The sequence below is a fragment of the Perna viridis genome, chromosome 9 (assembly GCF_037379345.1).
Source record: "Perna viridis isolate PV_CMFRI_1.1 ecotype Kerala chromosome 9, ASM3737934v1, whole genome shotgun sequence".
NCBI lineage: Eukaryota > Metazoa > Mollusca > Bivalvia > Mytilida > Mytilidae > Perna > Perna viridis.
In genome coordinates, this window is record NC_142453.1 from 7,366,851 (window position 1) to 7,387,932 (window position 21,082).

The 21,082-nt window shown below is 33.7% G+C and overlaps 1 protein-coding gene across 1 annotated transcript in view; it reads right to left on the reverse strand.

Moving 5' to 3' along the window:
• Window positions 1–3,289: 3,289 nt before the first annotated feature.
• LOC148606517 (uncharacterized) overlaps window positions 3,290–21,082 on the reverse strand; it is a 55,424-nt gene continuing 37,631 nt past the window's right edge. Inside the window, exons 25-31 of the mRNA XM_088546114.1 lie at window positions 14,058–14,206; window positions 11,925–12,037; window positions 11,292–11,412; window positions 10,692–10,828; window positions 6,964–8,713; window positions 6,009–6,069; window positions 3,290–3,516 (exon numbers count right to left, since the gene is read on the reverse strand). Coding sequence (XP_088402240.1) covers window positions 3,390–3,516; window positions 6,009–6,069; window positions 6,964–8,713; window positions 10,692–10,828; window positions 11,292–11,412; window positions 11,925–12,037; window positions 14,058–14,206 — 2,458 coding nt within the window. The 3' untranslated portion in view covers window positions 3,290–3,389. The remainder of the gene's footprint in view (window positions 3,517–6,008; window positions 6,070–6,963; window positions 8,714–10,691; window positions 10,829–11,291; window positions 11,413–11,924; window positions 12,038–14,057; window positions 14,207–21,082) is intronic.

The window sequence follows — 21,082 nt, forward strand, 5'->3', positions numbered from 1 at the left end:
TTTTTTGTTCTTTCTCCTTTAAAAAAACTGCAACATGTAGGTTATATCATTGTCTGAAATATTACTTGCATGGAGTTGTTCCCCTTTGTTAATAATGACTTATTATAGTTGAAAAGGTATTTAGAACCTAATAACCTAGTGGTTTATTAGTCTCCAGTAGGCAAAGCCTTGAGTTCTGTTTGTCATGCTATTCTACGTTTTTTCAGTTTTCTTGACTATTTTTTTGGAAGTTGGTAGTGTTTGTACATGTAGTGAGATTTAGGTTTTAAGTGGTTTGAAAAATATAAGTAGACAATTTTAGGTTGGTTACAATTTGAGTACCAACTTTGTTGGAATAACTTTGACTAAGTTTTGGTCTTTTATTTTTTTCCTGCAAGGGCTTATATGTATAGTTAAATCCATTTTTTTTTTCATGAAAGTTAGGGGTAACCAGTCAAGGCAGAAAAAAGTTGCAAATGAAAACCGAAATCTAAAATCATAAGCAGACTTGAAAAAGGATACCCCTACCCATATCTACTTAATTTTTACCATTACTATCTTTAGCTCCTTTCTTCAAAACATTTCGGAGAAGTTACTGTGCTTCATTTTCTAAATATTTGAGTGCTACCCAGTGGGAACTACTTTGGTATTTAGATACCTACAGTTTCAGCCAATTTCTTCTTAGTGTCCTGGGGTTATTTTTTTAGTGTAGTGGAAATTGTTGGTTAGTTTGATTGCACAAAAAAAACTGGAGCATTGATTAGATACTACCTTATTATAAAATAAGTTTGTTTGTTGGGGTTTAACGTCCGAGCAGCAATATTTCAGCTATATTCAGACAATGAACATGAAATGGATGATAAAATGAACATGAAATGAAAAAAAAAGGATGGGACACAAGGACAATAGGGTCGACAAATTTTGATTGCCACTGGAAAAAGGGGGGATGGGTAAGGTCGGGTAATTTAGCCTCCTGTGGCGGAGCGCAAAGGTTCCTACTCCTATCGAATACCACAGCAGGGTTCTTTAACATGCGAGGAACGTGGCATCTTTCCCAACACGGTGCACCACTATGGTTTGCGGTCAGGTTTTCCGTATTATAACCTGACAACCCCAGCATGTAACACGCCAGGGGTACCCCATTCCACCACCTGGGGCACACATCCCAGTTGCTCTGTGGGCAGAGCGCCTAGCCCCTGGCTAGGTTTCTGAGCACTATTTAGTCGCCTTATAACACAAGCTTAGCGCTTCTGCAGGCCTATTCTTTTAACACCCGGACCTGCACGGGACTATAAAATAAGAGAACCATGTTGAACAGTTTTATTTTCTTGGAATAATGTCATATTTAAGTATATCTGTACTACAATGAAACCTGTCTAAACTGAAGCTGAATAAACTAAAAACCTGTCTAAACCAGACACTTATTGAAGTCCCATTATGTTGATTAAGGAGGTTAGACCTAGGGTTAAGGACATAACTCTTGAAATCAGCGATATGTTTTTATTATATTCAATTTTATCTCAGCCTTTTAAGCTTTCCTTTGAATCAGAATTAAATCAGTCCAAGTAACTTAAAAGTTTACACAAGATAGATGTAAAATGGTGAATACAAATATACCAATGATTTGTAAGAGTTGTGTCCCTTAACCCAGGTCTATCTCCAAATTCAGTTTGAAAAGAGTTTGGTTTACTAGGTTTCACTGTATTTATTTTGGCTTTTATGTTTTTTATGTTTTGTCCTTTTTGACCTATTTTTGGTTCAAGCAGACCCATCCTCTACCTGTATTCAAACAGACCCAAACATCTTGATACAGTTGTTTTATCCTTTGTACGCCATCTTGTGAAATCTTTTTTATTTGGTTACATTTGATAGATAGTGCTAAGAAATTTTAATGTGTCATCATTTCTTAACAAAACTTTCTTCATAGATCTTAGTGAAAATATTACAGTCGTCCCATGATTAAGAATTAACAGATATTGATCATTATTTATATCTGTACTTGTGCCACAAGTACAGTCAGACAAATTGGAAACTATGTGTCAAGCCTAGTGAATTTTCCTTGATCAAATCAGACATAACTCTCCTAGTGTACATGTGTATTCTACAAGAACAAAATATGAAGAAAAAATAAACAGATGCCCCATGAAGTATGAAGTAAGGAAAAAGGAAGTTCAGAGTTCATTGTACAGTTTTCTCAAGTGACAATGCCAAATATGAAAAAAAACCTGTAAAAATATGTAAAAGCCAATCTCATCAATTGTAGGTAGAAGTAAATGCAACAAGCCACTTCCAAAATATAGCATGATATGTAAAATCTTGAACCTCCTCCTTTTTTCAAATGAAGTCTCATTGTTCAGAAATTTATATAACGAACATTTGTGTAAAGTTTGCTGTGTATTAAACAAGGGTTTTTCATATACCAATACACATCTTAATGCGACAGATGCACATTTTATACCATATTACGACCAGTCTTCGATGGGTTTATTAAAGTGCACCCTACCATCATGAAAAGTTGCTATTGTAAAATAAACCACAAAAAAATAGAACAAAATATCAATTAGAACAATTGAAACAAAATAAAAAGAAATCTAAATATGTTATATCAAACCATTTTAAGACTAGATGGAAAGTAAAAGTAACTTGAACACACATCTCAAAAAGTATGAAGTTTCCTTCAAGTATCAATGCTAGCACTTCACTTAAAAATATGCTGATGGCCTGCTATCACATAACAAAGCTTATCATTATATGATGATGAGCAATATGAAGTTGCATGCATTGTTGTGCTAGGTATACCTCTACATGTACAGCAACCAAAAAAAATTTATGCCCCATCTATATAAGCTCACAATATATGCCCAATCTATATAAAGCCATAAAACAGATTTGAAATCATTTCATCAAATGAGAGCCAACAATTTTTGAGGAAAATTTTCTCAATCATTCCACATAGTAAAAAATAAGAAAGTCCTAGAAACAGGAAGTTGATATTTGATATATTGAGCCACCGACCAAATTTGAAATTGGGAGTTGAGAAAAAACTGAAGAATTTAAGGAGGTCGACCTAGGGTAAGGGACATAACTCTTGAAATCAGTGATAAGTTTGTATCATATTCAATTTCACCAGAGCCAATCAATCCAAGTTACTTTCATGCTTTCATGAGATTTATGTAAAATGCTGAACACAAGTGTCCCAATGATTTGTAACAGTTGTGTCCCTTACCCTACGTAATTCCAATGAAAAGGTGTATAACTAGTGTCCTACTAGCAGAAGTAGATTGTAGAATTGCAACAAATACATAGTATCTTTCTTTTTTAATCAATTCAATAAACATGTATTTATAACACTCCTCGTCAAATTTCAAATTTTCATGCAGTGCTATGTTCAGCTAGAGAACTCTTGTCGACTATGCAGATTGAAGTTTTTTGTTTATTTTTAGAGCCATTGCCTGTAATTCATCATTCTGGTGAATCTCTAGAGCTTGTAGAATATTGACCAAAGCATCTGCATACTTCTTCTTTTTGTACAATAATCTGAAAAATTGCAAAAAGGAAATTATTGTTACAACTAACTGAGCAAAACTCCTTATTGTCTGAGTCAGGTGTACAATATACACAGGTTACAGCTGTACAGTATACACAGATTACAAGTGTACAGTATACACATGTTACAGGTGTACAGTACACACAGGTTACAGGTGTACAATACAAAGATTACAGGTGTACAGTATACACAGGTTACAGGTGTACAGTACACACATTACAGGTGTACAGTATACACAATTTACAGGTGTACAGTACACACGTTACAGGTGTACAGTATAAACAGGTTACAGGTGTACAGTATATACAGGTTACAGGTGTACAGTATACACAGATTACTAGTGTACAGTATACACATTTTACAGGTGTACAGTATACACAGGTTACAAATATGCTGAAACTTAACCTTACGTGGATAAAGATTGAAAAAAAAAAACAAAAAAAAAACAGACTATTAACCGGACAGATTGATAGATAGTTAGGTGAACAAACACTATACAGCCCAGGATATAAATCTAATTTCAAATGATGATTTTTTTTTTTACTTTTCAAAAGCTTTGATCAGTTTCACTGAGGTCTGGGGCTAGCATGTCAGCCAATGTCAAACCCAATCTGTCAAACTGACCATGGATGACATCCATATCACAATGGAAGATCAGCAAACATACCTTGGTGTAACCTTTGATAAAACTTACATGGAAACAGCATATAATGACAGCAGAAACCAAAGCCAGACGAAAACTAAACATCATGAGAAAACTTGCTGGTACAAACTGGGGTGCTAATGAGAAAGTTTTGACATCTGTCTACGAAGGAAATGAACGCCCACATCTAGAATATTGGTCTAGTGCTTGAATAACAACAGCTAAGTCTCACCATCAGACTCTACATAAAGTCCAAAATCAGGCACTCCGCATCATCACAGGAGCCATGAAATCAACACCTATTGCTGGTATGAAGGAAATTACAAACATACTACTATTAAGTAAGAGAAGAGAATGTAAAGCTATGATACAGGCCACCAAATATCAATGCTTACCAAACCACCCAATGAATGAGAGACTGAAACAACTATCCTCAGGCAGACTCAAAAGATCCAGCTTCACTCTAGAAACAAGAGTATTGCAAAGAAAACACCAAGAACATCTACCTAAGCATGTCAAACCTATAGATTTTAAAAAGAATGACAATCTATGTGCAGAGAAGGAGGACAATGTAACCATTCAGACAACAGTTCCATTACTAAGAGCCAAAGATGAACAATCAAACATGTTCTTAAAACACTAAGAACATCTACCTAAGCATGTCAAACCTATAAATTTTAAAATGAATGACAATCTATGTGCAGAGGAGGGGGACAATGTAACCATTCAGACAAAGTTCCGTTACTAAGAGCCAAAGATGAACAATCAAACATCGTCAGAAAGACTGTAACAATGAGCATGCTGGAAGAAAAGAATCCATCAGAATTGTGGGCAAGAGTTTACACAGACGGTTCAGCCACAAATGCGACAACAAAAGAAGGGGCCGGTATCTACATAGAATACCCAAATGGAGTACAACAGTCAATGGCAATACCAATAGGATTACATTACTCCAACTACTAGGCTGAAGAAGAAGCACTCATCCATGCGGCAAATTACATCAAGGAAACCACAGAAAATATGCAAGTAGTACATGTATTCCTAACAGATGCCCTCTCCGTAATACAAGCACTGACCAATAACAAACTACCTCAACTTGAAAGAGCTATTTATTCCATCAAGAGCCTTAAAACTGCCATACAATGGATACCTTCACATTGTGGAATCAACAGAAATGAAAAAGCAGATAAGCTAGCACAGGAAGGCGATCAACAACTGCAAGATGAAAATCCTGTCTGCTACACAGAGATGAAGACCATCATCAAGTCTCTGCACAATACCCCTCAGAAGCAAGATAGCTACCATCAACTAAAAAGATTTGAGCAAACTAAAATCTTCAGGCTCAGGACAGGACACAACAGACTCAACCAACATCTGTACAGAGTTTTGAAGATCATACCATCACCTATGTGTCCCTGTGGAGAAGCAGAGCAGAATACAGAACACTTTCTACAGACTTGCAAGTTACACCAGGCACAGGGAGAGAGAAGATATGGGATAAACCAACCCCCATTACAGAGAAACTGTATGGACCTGTGGAAGACCTACAGAAGACGGCTAGATTTGTTGAGGAGACTGGTATTCAATTGTAATGGTGAAAGACGTGAAAGACAAGAAGACAAGCATGTCAGCTATTGCTAATACTGTTGTGAGATGCCCATTTAGCTGATCCAATATATTGGTCGTTTGGCTAGAGGAAATTTCTTACATTCTATTGAAGGCCCATTGACTGCCTTCAGTATTTTTTTCACAGTTTGGTGGGGTTGCTCCATCTTTGCCACAAATCTCTTCTCCACTTATTTTTTTAAACATAGCAACTGAAGTACACTATTAACTTACCTCCCTTCCTGGACTAAACTATTGAACTGACTCTTTAGACTATTGGGTAGACTTTCAAATTCTGGAATGAAAGGAAATGATCAAGTTACACACAAGTAAATATCTATTTTAAAAGATAATATTTTAAAGAAAGAGAATCATTTTTAGCCTTCACGAATATCTCGGACCACTTATCAAAGTAATGCCTAAAACATGTACTCATGATCAAACCTTATCCTGAAATGATAGAAACAAATATAAAATCAACAATGGATAAATTAAACCTCTATGATGATAGATCTTTGAAGGTATTTACTATTATGTATTTACATTATATGCTTGTGCATTTGCTGCAATTTACCACATCCATTCTTTTTTCTATCCCTGCTATTTTACAGTAAAGCCAGAAAAGGTTGATTGTTTGTAGTTAACTTAAAACCATTCATACATTGTGTAGGTAGCATTGTACTGCAATAGTGGTTAGAGTCAAATTAAAACAAACTAGCATATATAGTAAAACCCGTTTGTACTGAACCCCTTTTGGACCTAAAATTGATGCAGTTTAGAAAGGTGTTCTGTTAAGCACAGTTCAAAATACATTTTAAAGAGTAATTAAGGAAACCAAGGTTATAGCTGTAATCAAAAGAATGTAATTCAGGGACAAAAATGAGACATGGAAAACAGACATATACAACAAAGAACATAAAGTAACTAAAATCATACATACAAAGTAACAAAAGCAAATGAGCAACTCGGACTCCACTAAAAACTGGGAGCATGGACCAGGTGCACCGGTAGGGTAAGCGTCCTCTGCTTTTCTAGAAACACCCGCCAAGTTGCTCATAAAATACCAAATTGATGTAATGGGACTTTAAAAAAGTGCTCATTAAGGAAGGTACAAACAAAAGCCAGCTAAACTTTTCAAACCACAGAACTTTTAGGGAAAGGAGATTCCTCAACAAATCATTTGCCTTACCATCTTCCTCAGACAATTCTTCGTCATCTATGAAGCTGTCATCTTCATACTCTTCACCATACTCCTCTTCACTTTCATCATCATCATCATCATCATCTATAAATTTATTTTTAGTCACTTTAGAGGCCTTTGCACCCCTGACACTCTCATCTGATTCTTGATCACTGTTACTTTCACTGATGATGCGGTTTTTTCTAGGTTTAACCATATTTGTACTACTTTCCTCTAAATCTAATTCATTTTCACTATCCATACTTTCGTAAACATTTTCATCACTTTCTTCATCAGAACTTTCAATGACAGCTTTCCTTTTTGTTTTTCTCTTTGTTTTAGCTATGAGACTAGCATCCTCTATACCCTCTTCACTCCCTGATTCATCAATAACGGAATTGTCCATTTTTTGTACAATACTTGGTGAGTTGTCATTGCTGGACTCCTCAACACCAAGAGAAGACCTCCCAAAGCCTTTTAGTGAGTCATTGATGTCAAATTTATTATGATTGTTGTCATTGACAACAGGGGAGTTTTGAACTGAGTCTATTATAACACTTGAAGAGTTATCTATTCTTGATACATCACAGCTTTTAACAGGGGAGTCTTGAACAAGTGCACAATGAGGTCTCTTTTTAGGAGAAGGAGACTCTTCAACAAAAGTTTCTCCTAATGATCCTCCACTGTGAGAACTACTCTCAGAAATCCTTCTCTGTTGAGTTGGACTATTGCTAAAAGCACTCATGATAGTTGAGTTCATTCTTGCTTCAGTAAGTGCTTGTGAAGTCAATGGGATATTGAATTTCTTTTTGCCTGTTCCCATCAAAGGGCGACACCCATCTGGGGAGATCAGAAGCTCTTCATTAACAACATTTGCGTTTCCAGATTTTGGAGTTTTTGCCAACCAAGGACTTGCACAAACACTCTTTCTACGAGACTTAACTGGAGTTTTTGATTTTTCGGGGGTTACCATATTCACAATTCCTGAAACAGTGTTTGATAGCAGTTTGACTGCTGAGCCAAAGGCTTTTGTGACATTGTTTGTAACACTTTGACTTGGTGATGACATCACAATATCTGAATCCACTAGATTGACAGGGTTCTTTAATGGTGTTTTACTTGGTGATGTATTCATATCTTCCACATGATTTCCTATCACATTTTCTATACTTTTTAAAGGTGTTTTATGCAAAGGAGATTTTACATAGTCAGAATCGGTTTTCATTGGTGAATTGTAAGAGTTTTCATCACCTATTACTTTCATTGGTGATGTAACTGGAGATGCCATCTGCACATCTCCTTCATCCATGTCCATATCATTGTGTCCTGATTTGTTTACATTTTCAAGGTTGTTTCTATTTTCACTTTCACTTTCATTCAAATGCGTATTTTCTTCTTCTGAAAGGTCGTTTCCCTTATCACTTTCTATTGAAATTTCATCAGTTTCACCACTAGCATGATTAGACAAACTTTCTGATCCTTTCATGTGTTCTTCATCAGATTCTACACAAATAGGATTATCTTCTTTGGAAGGTTTAATTTTTTCAGTACTTAATTTAGGAAGTTCTTCATCAGATTCAGCATTTGAATGACTGGGTTCCTGTTTAATCACAGGACTATGTGGTTCCCTCTTGACATCATTTGGTTTAACTTTTGGGGTTCCAATAGCAGGCAAATCATCCTCCTCATCATCAATAGTAATTGGGACTTCCTGTTTGATGTTTGTAGTGGCTGGTTTTCTGGTCTCTTCAGTATTTTCCTAAACGGATAAAAGAATTATTAAGAACTCTAAAAAAAAACTGTAAGCTTCGATTAAGCAAAGTAACAAAAAATTCAAAATAATTTCAGTTTTCAAGACGAGACAAAACGTATCACATTGTGCCCGATAGGCCGATATGTAACTTTCTGTAAAGACATTCAAAACTGAAGTTATTCAGTTTATCAATAATAATTTTGACGTAATGTTGTAATTGGATATTGCAGATATATTTTAGTAACACAGCAGTCACCAGAGCTAAAGCATCAGGCAGTAGGTGCAATAAAAAAATGAATAAGTTGCCAATAAAAATGTCATTTTTTTTCCACATTCCACTTTCTCATACTGTATAAACTTTCATTTCTGAAGAACATAATTTTTGCACTTAGATGTAAAAAAAAGGTACAAATTGCTTTCACTCAATCTATTTTTTGCTCACTTTTGCAGAACTTTGAAACGTCATCTTTATCCTTGAAGGACTTTAGGAAAACAAAATTTGAAATTAAATTCTATGAATTACATTTTAATGGTGTGGTAACTGTGAAATTTAGCACGAACTTTTAGTTATCAGTAGCTGAAATATTTTTTGATATTGCTTTTACCACTGGAATAAGAGTACTAACATCAATATTTGTTCTTGATACTACAATATTCCTTGTAGCAGGTAATTTTCGCAAGGTGGTTATTTTGGTGTATTTTAGCAGTCTCTTCTGGAAAATATAAACACTGTGCTTTGGTACTCAGTGCACCACTAAGCTTCCGCCCAAAAATTAGAAAACACCAAATCATTTCGTGACCTTTCTGTCTCAAAATCGCAAAATTTTACACCTGTCAAAATTACCTGTTAACCAGTAAAATACCGAAGAAGTGGTTGCTAATTTTCACAGATTCTGTCAAGTGATCATAATTGCAGGTATCAATTTTTAAAAATTACTAAGTTCATAGTGTTGAAAAAATTTCTCAGGTTATATTTTTGTACTTATTTGTCTGCCCTGAAAATAGCATTAATTAACACGGACAGAGCATCAGCAACATCCTACATCCATAAATACTATGTTAAAAAATGAACAGCTCAAAAACTTTCTGACAGAAGTGACATATAGGGATAGCATGTGATTGTTTGAACTTTTAAGTGTAAGTGTTTGTAACAATCAGGCAAAATGTGAAAAATGAGAAATATGCATGTCAAAACCTCACCGATCTGACAATAAAATATCACTCAAGGATGCTTTCTCTATTTGAAAAGACCATTATTTGATCTCTGCATCATTGGCTTCGCGCAGAAATTTTTAAATAGAATCTTAGTAAAATAAGGTTTTTCACAAAGTTATCTGCCCTCAAAATTTTCATTCTCAGTGCATTTCAATGAAATTGTAACTCAATGGTCCAGAATGGAAAATCTCATCTGTTTTCCATGATTCTGATTACACCATCAAAATGATGGTTTTTTTCTTACCAAATTTCACCTACTGCCTGATTCTTACAGGGAATGACACTTAATGCAGATGCACATCATGTGTTATCAGAAGTCTTGCATATTCCCATTGGTCAAGATATCAGCTATATAACAACAGCACATTATTAATAAAGTTAAATGTAATTTTAGTACAAGTAGCTACGTCCCTCATTGGCAAAGCCTTAAATCATTTTCATAAATTATGTACATGAATGGCATATAAATCAAACTAGACAAAGTAATTTATGATTCAAAGAATTAAGGAGTTTGAAAAGATTTCTAAAGCAGTTCTGAAATTTTCACCCAGAAACCAAAACAAATGCCCCATCTATAAAAAGCCTCATACCAAATTTGAAAAAAAAATCATAGGGAGTCAATATAAACACAACTGGGATTTCAATACCATCAACTTGTTGAGTAGATATAAAAAACATAATAACTTGGATTTACAATGCGATCAAACCTAAAAAAGGTATAAAAGCTGGTCTCAAACAACAGCTTTTATTCAACAGTGGTTATATCTACCTTTGACTTGGGAGGTGTATCAGTAAGGTCCACCATTTCAGTATCCGAGTCCTGCCTGACTGGACCATGATCATCATCAGACTCCTCCTGGTTAAGGTCTACAACATCATCTGGTCCACTAGGAGGACTTCTTGTACCTGTTTCAGAATATGATAAATATAATAAGTTTATTTTTTTCTATTAAGTAGCACTCCAGATAAGAATCATACAAAATATGATACATGGTTGGAAAGCCTGCATATTATTATTTTTGATATTTTGCTTAAAACGTTATAGTAAACAGAAATTAATTGCAGTTTTTACATAACATTTGATCTTAGGAGATATTAGTTGTATAGAATGTATTGTAGAATTCAAAATTAAGGGAGATAATTCTGTAAATGACGCTGAAATACAATAGAAACTATTGGAATTTTTATGTGAATTATCTGTTAAGAACAGACAGATTAAACATTTTATCAGATAGGCCCAAAGCAACTTAATATCTAAAATAAAAATTTGTAGCCTGTTTTAAAAAAAAAAAAAGACACCAAATATTTGTAAGACCAATGGAAAAGTTTGGACATCAAATTGGGTTTCAATGTGTAGAGTATATAATACTTGTGGGCATGTTCCATTCCACAGGCCCTCTCTGTCTGTTAGAATTGTTTTCTGACGGGTAGTGGGACATTGGTTGAGACAAGTCAGACTCCATTTTCAACAGCTCCTGGGCCTTCTGCACCTACAGTATACAAATCACTTATACAACTAGTTCAACTACAACTTTGATTCTTCATCATGAAATAAATGGATATATGGCCACTGACTGAATATAACTTTCTGACATCATATAGGCTTGCACACCAAATATCAAGTGTCAGTGATCATAAGTTCCTGAGAAAAATCTTATGTCAGTTCTTGTTACGGATGGAATGATGGACAGAGCTAAACTGTATACACATTCTTCTTTGAAGCAGGGATTTATTAACAGCTGTTTTGGAGTCAAGACAGCAAATATAACAGTGAGCATGGTGGAGCAAAAAATAATGTTCCTTCAAGGTGTTCAAAACTGCTGTTATTCTGTTATAGGGCTAAATCATAGTGGATCTGAAGTAACATTTTCAATGAGATTTTTTAGCAGTAGCCTAAGATAGAAAATATTAGGCAGTAAGAACAACGTAAAGAAAACAAAAACAGTTGCTGATAAATGCCATTGTGTAGCAATGAACAACAAAATGTACCATAAAAACATACCCTTGCTTGAATATAGTCATTGCCATGATCTTCCTCACACCCCTCATCAAGGTCATCCATATTGTCCTTCACCTTACCAAACATAAGGTCATGGTCGGATATACCAAATATATCTGAAATGTGTAATTATGAATGTCTGAATATTACAGTATATATATCAAAATAGCAACACCTTTTGACATCCAAATTGATTTACCGGTATGTCAAAATCTAAAAGGGAGGTGCACAATAGGAAAATATAGTACAGATTCTGTGAAAATTACATTAAATTCCATTCAATTGTGTAGGAAGAGATGTGGATAGGAGATGGATACTAAATACAAATTAAAGGGAAAGTCTCTGTTTTGCTATAAACTTTGAAACTTCCCAGAAACATTCAGATCAAAATCTGAAATATGAAGTACACATCTCAAATATTTTATTAATATTCTGTGAAAGTTTCATTTAAATCACATTAATACCTGTGTCTTAGTCCATAAAAAAAGTGTCTTCAAGAAATTATCATCAACATCACATTTTGACCTTTCAGGCTACATGTGATAATGGTGATTATTTCTCTCTTAGCCTTCTTACCTATTTTCAATTTGCAACAGCATTTCTGATAATTGATAAAGACAAAGGAAACCATCATACAAATATCATAAGTAATTGATAGATCAATTATGTAAAAATGACCTTTACATTTAAGTAAATGCAGGAATCCAGGTCTTGGTTTAAAAGAAAAATTCATCAACTTGAGATTTCCCTAAATTTTCAGTTTGAATGAAATTGGTTGAAATTTGAATTGATGATGGATTTAAGGAAAATCTCAATATGAGATTCTTTAAGAAATTGGGTCCAGTACATATACATTGTACTAAGCCTTAAAATAGATTAAACTAAAATTTTAGGGGATAATTTCGTCAAAATAACTATAACATGATTTGACCAACATGGAATCATTTGAAGCTTGCATATTATTACATAAAAATACAACAAAAAAGAAGGTGAATGTGTTGTCCTACAAGGTTTACTTACCCCATCCCCCCTTTCTCTCGTTCAATATGATGAAATATGGCAAATTACCATTAACCATGAAGTTGACATTGTAAAGCAACCAAAATCAATGTATGCCCCCCATTTATGTAAAGCTAAGTTCCAAATAAGAAATCAATCCATCCATTGGCAGCTGATATTATTGCAACAAAATCTGGATGGACAGACAGACAGACGAGATGATTTCAATATACCACACACTTGTTGAGTAGGGGTATGAAAAGGTTAAATGATCCTTGCTTATAAGATCTGTGATCATGAAATACCGAAATGGAAACTAGATACAACTGAGTTATACCTTCTTGCAATAAACTTACCAATCCTAAGATTATCTCAATTGGCAACCAACATTACCTACCTTGTTACAAGCACTTCTACATAAAATTACTTATCTTCATAAGTTACATGAAAATCTTTCAAATGTGCAAAGTTTCAACAAGGTACTTGGACAGAGATGGAGAGATGGGAAATTCCTATAAACCTGTACGACTCCCTCCAAAAACCACAACTTTCTTTGCAAGAGTATAAGTATGCTACTGGCTAATGAAAAAATATCCTTTTATTAGAATGTACAATAAAACCCATCTAAAACCAAACCGTGTGAAAACTGAAAACTTCTCTACTATACTTTTTTAAGTCCTTCATGATAGTTTAAATGTATTTTGAACCAGGGTAAAACGAACACCTACCGTATAGCAGGAAATTTTTGTGGGTGCCAAATTTCATGATTTGCTCTATGAATAGGGGTATAAAATTAAAAAAGTCTCTGGGTGTTATGGCATGAAAATTATACGTCAAATGTTTAAGCTTAAATTTGGCAAGCCTTTACTTCCAAGATTCTCCAAACCTTGCGAATACAGGGAAAAGCAGAACCTCACAAAAACTGAACAACTTCTACAGTCCATAGTGGTTTGGTTTAGAAAGGTTTCACTGTAAAAAAAACAGTATTCACATAGAGAATGCAATGTGAACAGTAAAACCTGTCTATACAAAACCATGAAAAAAAATGAACAGCAGTCTAAACCAAACTTATGAGGTTCGTTTTAGACAGATTTCACTGTAGAAGTTATGAAAATGTCCTTTATTTTCTGTATTTACCTAGAGAATGCAAGTAAGCAATGTGAGCATCTAACGACTGATCAGACTTCCTAAATCCACTATGCATCTCTTCTAACTGTTGCTGTGTGGAGGATACTCTAGGGTTATCAAGCTGGAATAACTCACGTAACTCTTGCTTGGTAAAATACCTGAAAAACAAGTACTATCTTTAAAAAAAAGGATAGTCAATGCAGTAAAATTTCTTTCTTTTTACTTATAATTTTCTACATTTTATTCAGGAAATAACACATGGCATGCAATTTCAATTTTCAATACAGTTTTTTCTAACACCACTAAGTTATCAGTATTTGGCCAATCAGAAAACAGAATTGCAATCAGGTGACTTGGGTTTCCATAGAAGAGTGTCTTTAAGGTCAAAGGGTAAAAAGTGGAACTATACAAATTGCATTGGAATAAAGAAAACATAGAGCATCTCATGGGACATTCAATGAAACTTCCTTCAAACTAAAATTCAAACTTGATCAGTATTTTATGATACTCAATCAACTATACAAAGTTTGAAAAACCCTTCAATATCTTTTAACCTTATCATCTGGAAATATTTAGTGGGGGATGAATGGGTAGGTTTTCAGAGGGTATCATATAATATCTTACCACATTACGTGGTAACAAAAACAAAAAAAAACAAAAAACAAAAAAACTTGAAAAAACTAAAGCTTGAATTTAAAAAAAACACATTCATATGAGTCCTAATACAATGTCTTGCAGATAGATGCGATGCAAAGATGGACAAACTGCTATAAAAATGCATGAAAAGGATAATCAAGGGAATCAAGGTTATAGTGGTAATCAAAAGAATGTAATCCAGGGACAAAGACCAGACATGGAAAACAGACATACACAACAAAGAACATAAAGTAACTAAAATCATACATACAAAGCAACAAAAGCAAATGAGCGACTCCACTAAAAACTGGGGGTATGGACCAGGTGCACCAGTAGGGTAAGCGTCCTCTGCTTTTCTAGAAACACCCGCCAAGTTGCTCATGAAAAAGTCAAGTCGGTGGTAGACGAAAGAGAAAGAGAATTTTCTTTATGAATGGGGTCTATATTGCAATCACCTTGACCATCTATTAAAGGAAATGTTGGATTATTTGGTTAAAGGGGGCACAGAATAAGGCATTATACAAAAGCAATATACTAAATATCTGAGAAATGCCTCTAATAGGAGCTGAGAAATCTATTCTAAAAATGTTCATTATGCATCGAGTAGATCTGTGAACAGGAAACAGATGAGCCACGAACTTGAAAAGGAAAGACACAGTATTAGTCAAAAGCAAAAGTGATATACCAAATATCTAACAACATTTAAGCTGAAGTATCAGCTACAGAAAAGTGTAACAGATGGTCAGACAAGGTGTTTGCAATGTAACCCCACTCATTAATGGAAATTAAAAAAAAATAAAAAAACAAAAGGGAGCTCACATTTAAAGATTTACAGCAAAGTTTCATCAAAATTCTTGAAAGTAGTTTTGAGTTATAATCATAAGTGTTAAAAAAAATCCCGATGTAGCGAAGAATAAACATGAAGTAACATTCAAGTTGATATCAGGCTTCAACCAAAAATGCAAAAAGAACATTCTCTTTTCTACATAATGCCAACATTACAGGGGTTGGGAAAGTAAGAGGCCATGGGCTATTTGCTCTTTCAAGCTGGAAATGGCCCCTTCAAATGTTTGAAAAATCCAAAAAATGCTCCCTTCTCAAAATTTCCTTCCCAATTACTGAACATACCAAGAAATAATTGCCACAAAATTTTGGTGGTGAGTTGGAATAAAGGACAGACAGACAAGCTGATTCCAATATACTATCCACTTACTGGGTGAGGGTATAAAATGTATTGGACAAAATCAAGGCAAAAAGACAAGGATTACAGTCATTGATGTGTAGCTTCTCTAACCAGACAGAGTATAGCAAATGTATTGGAATGTTTTATGGTAATTTGGAAATTCAGACACACAAGGGTTATCTTACGAGACTCCACTCTCTTACATCTTTCTGGTGGTGTTGGATTCTTTTTTGTACTTTCAATACTGTGAAAGTATTATTATTTATGGGGTATCAATTTTGTGGTTTTCGTGGGCAGTCCAAACCAGGACATTTATTTCCCAACGAGAAGGAAATTCCATTTGATGTTGTTTACCAAAAACCTCAAGCCACAAATTCAAGAATCCACAAATTTGTATTTCTTCCCAAATCCATGAAAATTGGTATTCACGAATTAAAAGTAATTTCACAGAATTATTTTTTTTCTTATTTTATACACTAACCCAAATTTCCCGTTTTGCCTCTATCATTTGTACTAACAAAACAATATAAACCATTTTATTGTGATGTCACAAATATATGTGTATATAAGTGATGTCACAAAAATGTGTGTATAATCTCACCAGAGGGTCATATTGCTATAAATATAAGTATCCTGGTCTCAAAAGTCAGCAAATTGTGATGAAATTTGGACAGTTGAATCGACAACAGACAAGGTGATTCAAATATACCACACACTGGCTAGGTGGGTATATAATTTGAATTAATTAAAAAAAAATTAAATTAATGCCTCAAAATGCATACTGTTTTAAAATATAAAAAAGTTGAATTAGTATCAAAACTTTCAGAAATTGTAAAAGACAGCCTAGACACAGCAAACTCATAAATTTATTACCATAAAAAAAATATTAAGTATCAATCAATATAAAATTCAGTCTTTGGTAAGGTAAAATTCAGATACTGGCCATGGTAAGGTGATTCATGGTGTAAAAAAAACCATGAATCACACAATGCATTTTTGGTCTACATATGTAAATTTTTATGTGACAATAGTCCTTTCTGTATTTAGATCTGTAATTTTCAGAAAACTACGCTTTAACCTCCCACTATAATCAACCAAATCATACCAAATCAAGAACAATAACTCTTGCAAAGTGCCAATTTCATGTACAATCTATGTGAATTTTATCTGAAAAGCACAACAACCAAATGAAAAACTTAGACTAGTTATGTGATCTATAACTGTTTCTGAACAAGAAATAAAGCAGACTTTGGTGGATTTTTGACATGCATGAATCATCTTCTGTCTGATTTTTAGAAAGATTGATACTTAAAACAAGACCTATACATGTCTTGATATGTGTCATCCGTATGTATTTATAAGTATCTTCAATGTGTATATGAAACCTTAGCAAGTAAAAGAAAATTACAGTGAGGGTTACACATTTTCTAAAGTTAATTTACAAATGATAGCATATACTGCTGAAAAAAAAAGGCTAATTAAAACAAACAAACAAATATTATCAAAATTGTCCAAAATATAATGTATATCATTGTCTTTTTCAAGCTCTAGAAAAAATGTTACAGCAACAAGCCTTCAGCTTCCTTATACCGAACTGAACTGATGTAGAGAAGAAACAGTAAAAGGACACTAAAGAAGATTGTGGCAGAAATGTTTTTTCAAGAGGTTAAAAAAAAACCAATCATATATTATAAATGGTTGCTGAGGAATTCAAATACCAAAATATGATGTGCACATCTTCAATATGTGTATTAAAATTTTAAAAACTTTGAGTAATATTGACAATGATTGGTTTAACACTTTACACAAAGAAGGTACTGTCCACAACATAAAGTGACAAAAATGACTCAGTTAAAATCATAAAAATATATGGTAAAAATGATCAAAGTTCCCCATAAAAGAAGGGGTATACATTTCCAATATGTATATAAACATTGAGTAAAGTTTGTATACCAGTGTATTGATTTAAGGAGGTAGACCTAGGGTAAGGGACATAACTCATGAAAGCAATTATATGTTTGTATTGTATTCAATTGCACCAAAGCCTCTCAAGCTTTGGTTTGAAACAGAATAAAATGAATCCATGTTAATTAGATGCCTACATACGATTGATGTAAAATGCTGAATACAAACGTTCAAATGATTTCTGAGAGTTGTGTCCCTTACCCTAAGTCTACCTCCTCAACATAAAACAAAGTAGGTACCACTGAACAGTAAATGACAGATCAAAGAATGCGTTGAACGGCTACTAGTCCAGCTTTCAACGTTGGTGATGCAGATAAAAAGTGACTTTTTTCTCTTACCTTTTACATTTTTAGAAAAGTAACTCACTGCCTACACAAATGAAACAAGTATTTGTATCCTACTTAGCACCATTTGAAAGTCAATCTCTACATAGAAATGACTTGACATTTACCTTCAGAAATACCCATCAAAATGTTCATAAAAATTGTCCTTTTAAGATTTTGATAGATCAAATTTAGTTTAAATGCACTATGGAAAAATGGCAGTAAAAACTTTGCGTCATAATAACTTTTCAGTTGTTTTCTAGGTGAATACATTTGAGGCAAAAAAGACCATATTGATGTGCCCCCCCCACCCCCACTGCCTGATTCTTAGATAGAATGATACTTAATGTAAAGTAGTTTAGCTGTATCATATTTTACTAGTTCTAGAAAATGGTGTGCAAATTTAAGCAGGTAATTCTATTATTTTAATACCTGTAGTAGAATGCAACTAATATTTAGCTGTATACATCTACTCAACCAATATCACTGATGCTTTCATTTTTGAAACATTGACATTCAGATTTGTTAAAGGGTATCAAGCACAAAATGTATGCATGAATCAGGGAGGATCCAGGATTTTATAAAGTGGAGGCTTATTACAGAATCGGTATTAAAGTAAACCAGATTATGACATGTTTAATGAATGAATATGATTAATTGCCATATTCAATACAGTATCTAACAGATTACAACAGTTTTTTGGTTCTTTGTTTTCCCCTTTGAAAAGGGGGGGAGAGTACTCCAATTACGCCCTCACCTGGACCTGCCCCTGTGTATCACTTTTTTTTTCTTATCTGTTTTTGCATACTCCTAGGTGGAATCTATTCAGCATTAGCATTAATGTCTACCCCCAAATCATTTAAGAACAGGAATATATATGTTCGTGAAATATTATCTCAGTGCTTGCCTTTAGCCACTAGCCCGAAGCCCAGGGCTAGTAAAAATTGGTTCGGGCTATTTGAATCCTATACAGTCCTTTATTATTTGGGCTAGTCATTGGGAATTTTGAAGGAAAGGACTGTTTCCTTTTGTTGATTCTTGAAGGGAAACATATGTTTAATCTTTAACGTAACTTTTTCTCCTACCAATATGAGTTTTGAACTAAGTTGAGAAGGCAAACATGCATTTGATCTTTAAAATTACTTTTTCTGTTACCACTGGGAGTTTTGAACTAAGTTGACAATTTCTTTAGATATTTCCTACACTTTTAACAGGTTTTTAATTGAAACTAATTGGAGTTGATCGGCAATCCCTGAAGCCTTAGAGTTACACCTACTGAAAAGTCTGTTAAAATAAGACAATGCTACACCATTTGTCATGTTAAGTATACCCACATTCAACCAATTCTATCAAGTTAAATTGAATGGCAAACAGCAAGTAGATAAGATAGGAACCTGGAAAGGAGAGACATAGTACAAGTCATCATGTAAAAGCAACTTACCAAATATTAAATAAACTGTGGAATCTTTAATAGCTTGAAGAATGGACAAGGTGATCATAAAATAGCCCCACTTATTAGTCTTACGAAAGTTTTCAATTAAAACTCAATTTACAAATTTTGTCATATCTAAAATATCCCTTTGATCATTTTTTTTTAATTACAATGACTTTTGTCCCATGAAGCACAAATTCTTGACTTCTTGACAATTTACCAACAATATAAAAGCCAATGATGGAACTCAATGTTTCCATGGCGATTCATGAGAGATGGTGAGTTGGGTAGTTAAGGGTGTGCATACATACAAATAAGATTTTTATTTCTCAATACATCATGCCCTTGTAAGCAAGCACCAATTTAGAAAAAGTCTGCCATTAAAATTTTTATGTACCTACCTAACACATGGCAATTTTTGTATGGATTGAAAGGAAAGTCTTCATAGCTCAAGATTTGATTGGTCATATAACTTTCCATGGTTATGTTTCTTAAAAATCTTGCAAGTTTAAAGACATGTCGAAAAGCTTTTATTTTAGCAATGAGATTCAACCCAATATGTTTTTAACTTTTGGTGCTAAATTATATCTTATAAGATAAAACCTCGCCAATTAACGAAAAATGTTCATTGCTTAGTACTGGTGCTACCAAAGCAAAGAGCTGATCCTGTTCAGAATGACTATGCTTTTTCAAAGCTATTGGAATTTTTCCTTTCCATGCCGAAACTTTAGTGAGCATGCTCACAATACCCAATAAGCAAACATTTACACACATTAGAAAAATTCGATCTTTACGTACCAAAACAAAATATTGCCTATTGACTGATGTCTATGAAAACATCAAAGATAGTATTGCAACAATCAATCACTAAAGTCTGAAGTGAATCGGTAGAAAACGGAGGAATTACTGAGGCTACAAGATGTTATGATGGATGCACAGGCCGATGGATTGACAACAGTATGAACTTAAGGACTTATATGAACAGGTAAAAAAAAACATAACTTTGCGTTGGTTATTATAAATGGGTTACTTCAACTGTAATAAGTAAAAGTTAGCGTCTTAATACCTTTTCCAACATTACTTTTTGCGTTTTGAAAAACAGTATATAGGGGTGAATCAACCACAATCTTATGTTAAAAAAAAATACAGTTAATTATGTATTGTGACAAAAACATAAGGCAAGAAAAAAATGTAAGTCGACTGATATGGAAACCCCCAAAAACTTATTTGTTTATTTTTTACAAAATTATGTGTTTTTTAGTAAATTCTAAAGAACTATTGGTAGGTAACGTCAAAAATGAATTATGGTTACATTTAACTTGATGAAATAAATAACAATTTTGATATAATTTTTAAAAAGTATTTCTTAACAAATGACAATATTCTTTAAATTTTATTTGATTTTGAAATACTCATTTTTTGTTGTTTCTGCAGTTTTAAAAAAATTGTGATCACCTCCCATTTTTAAGACCAAGCAATTCTAAAAATACAATAT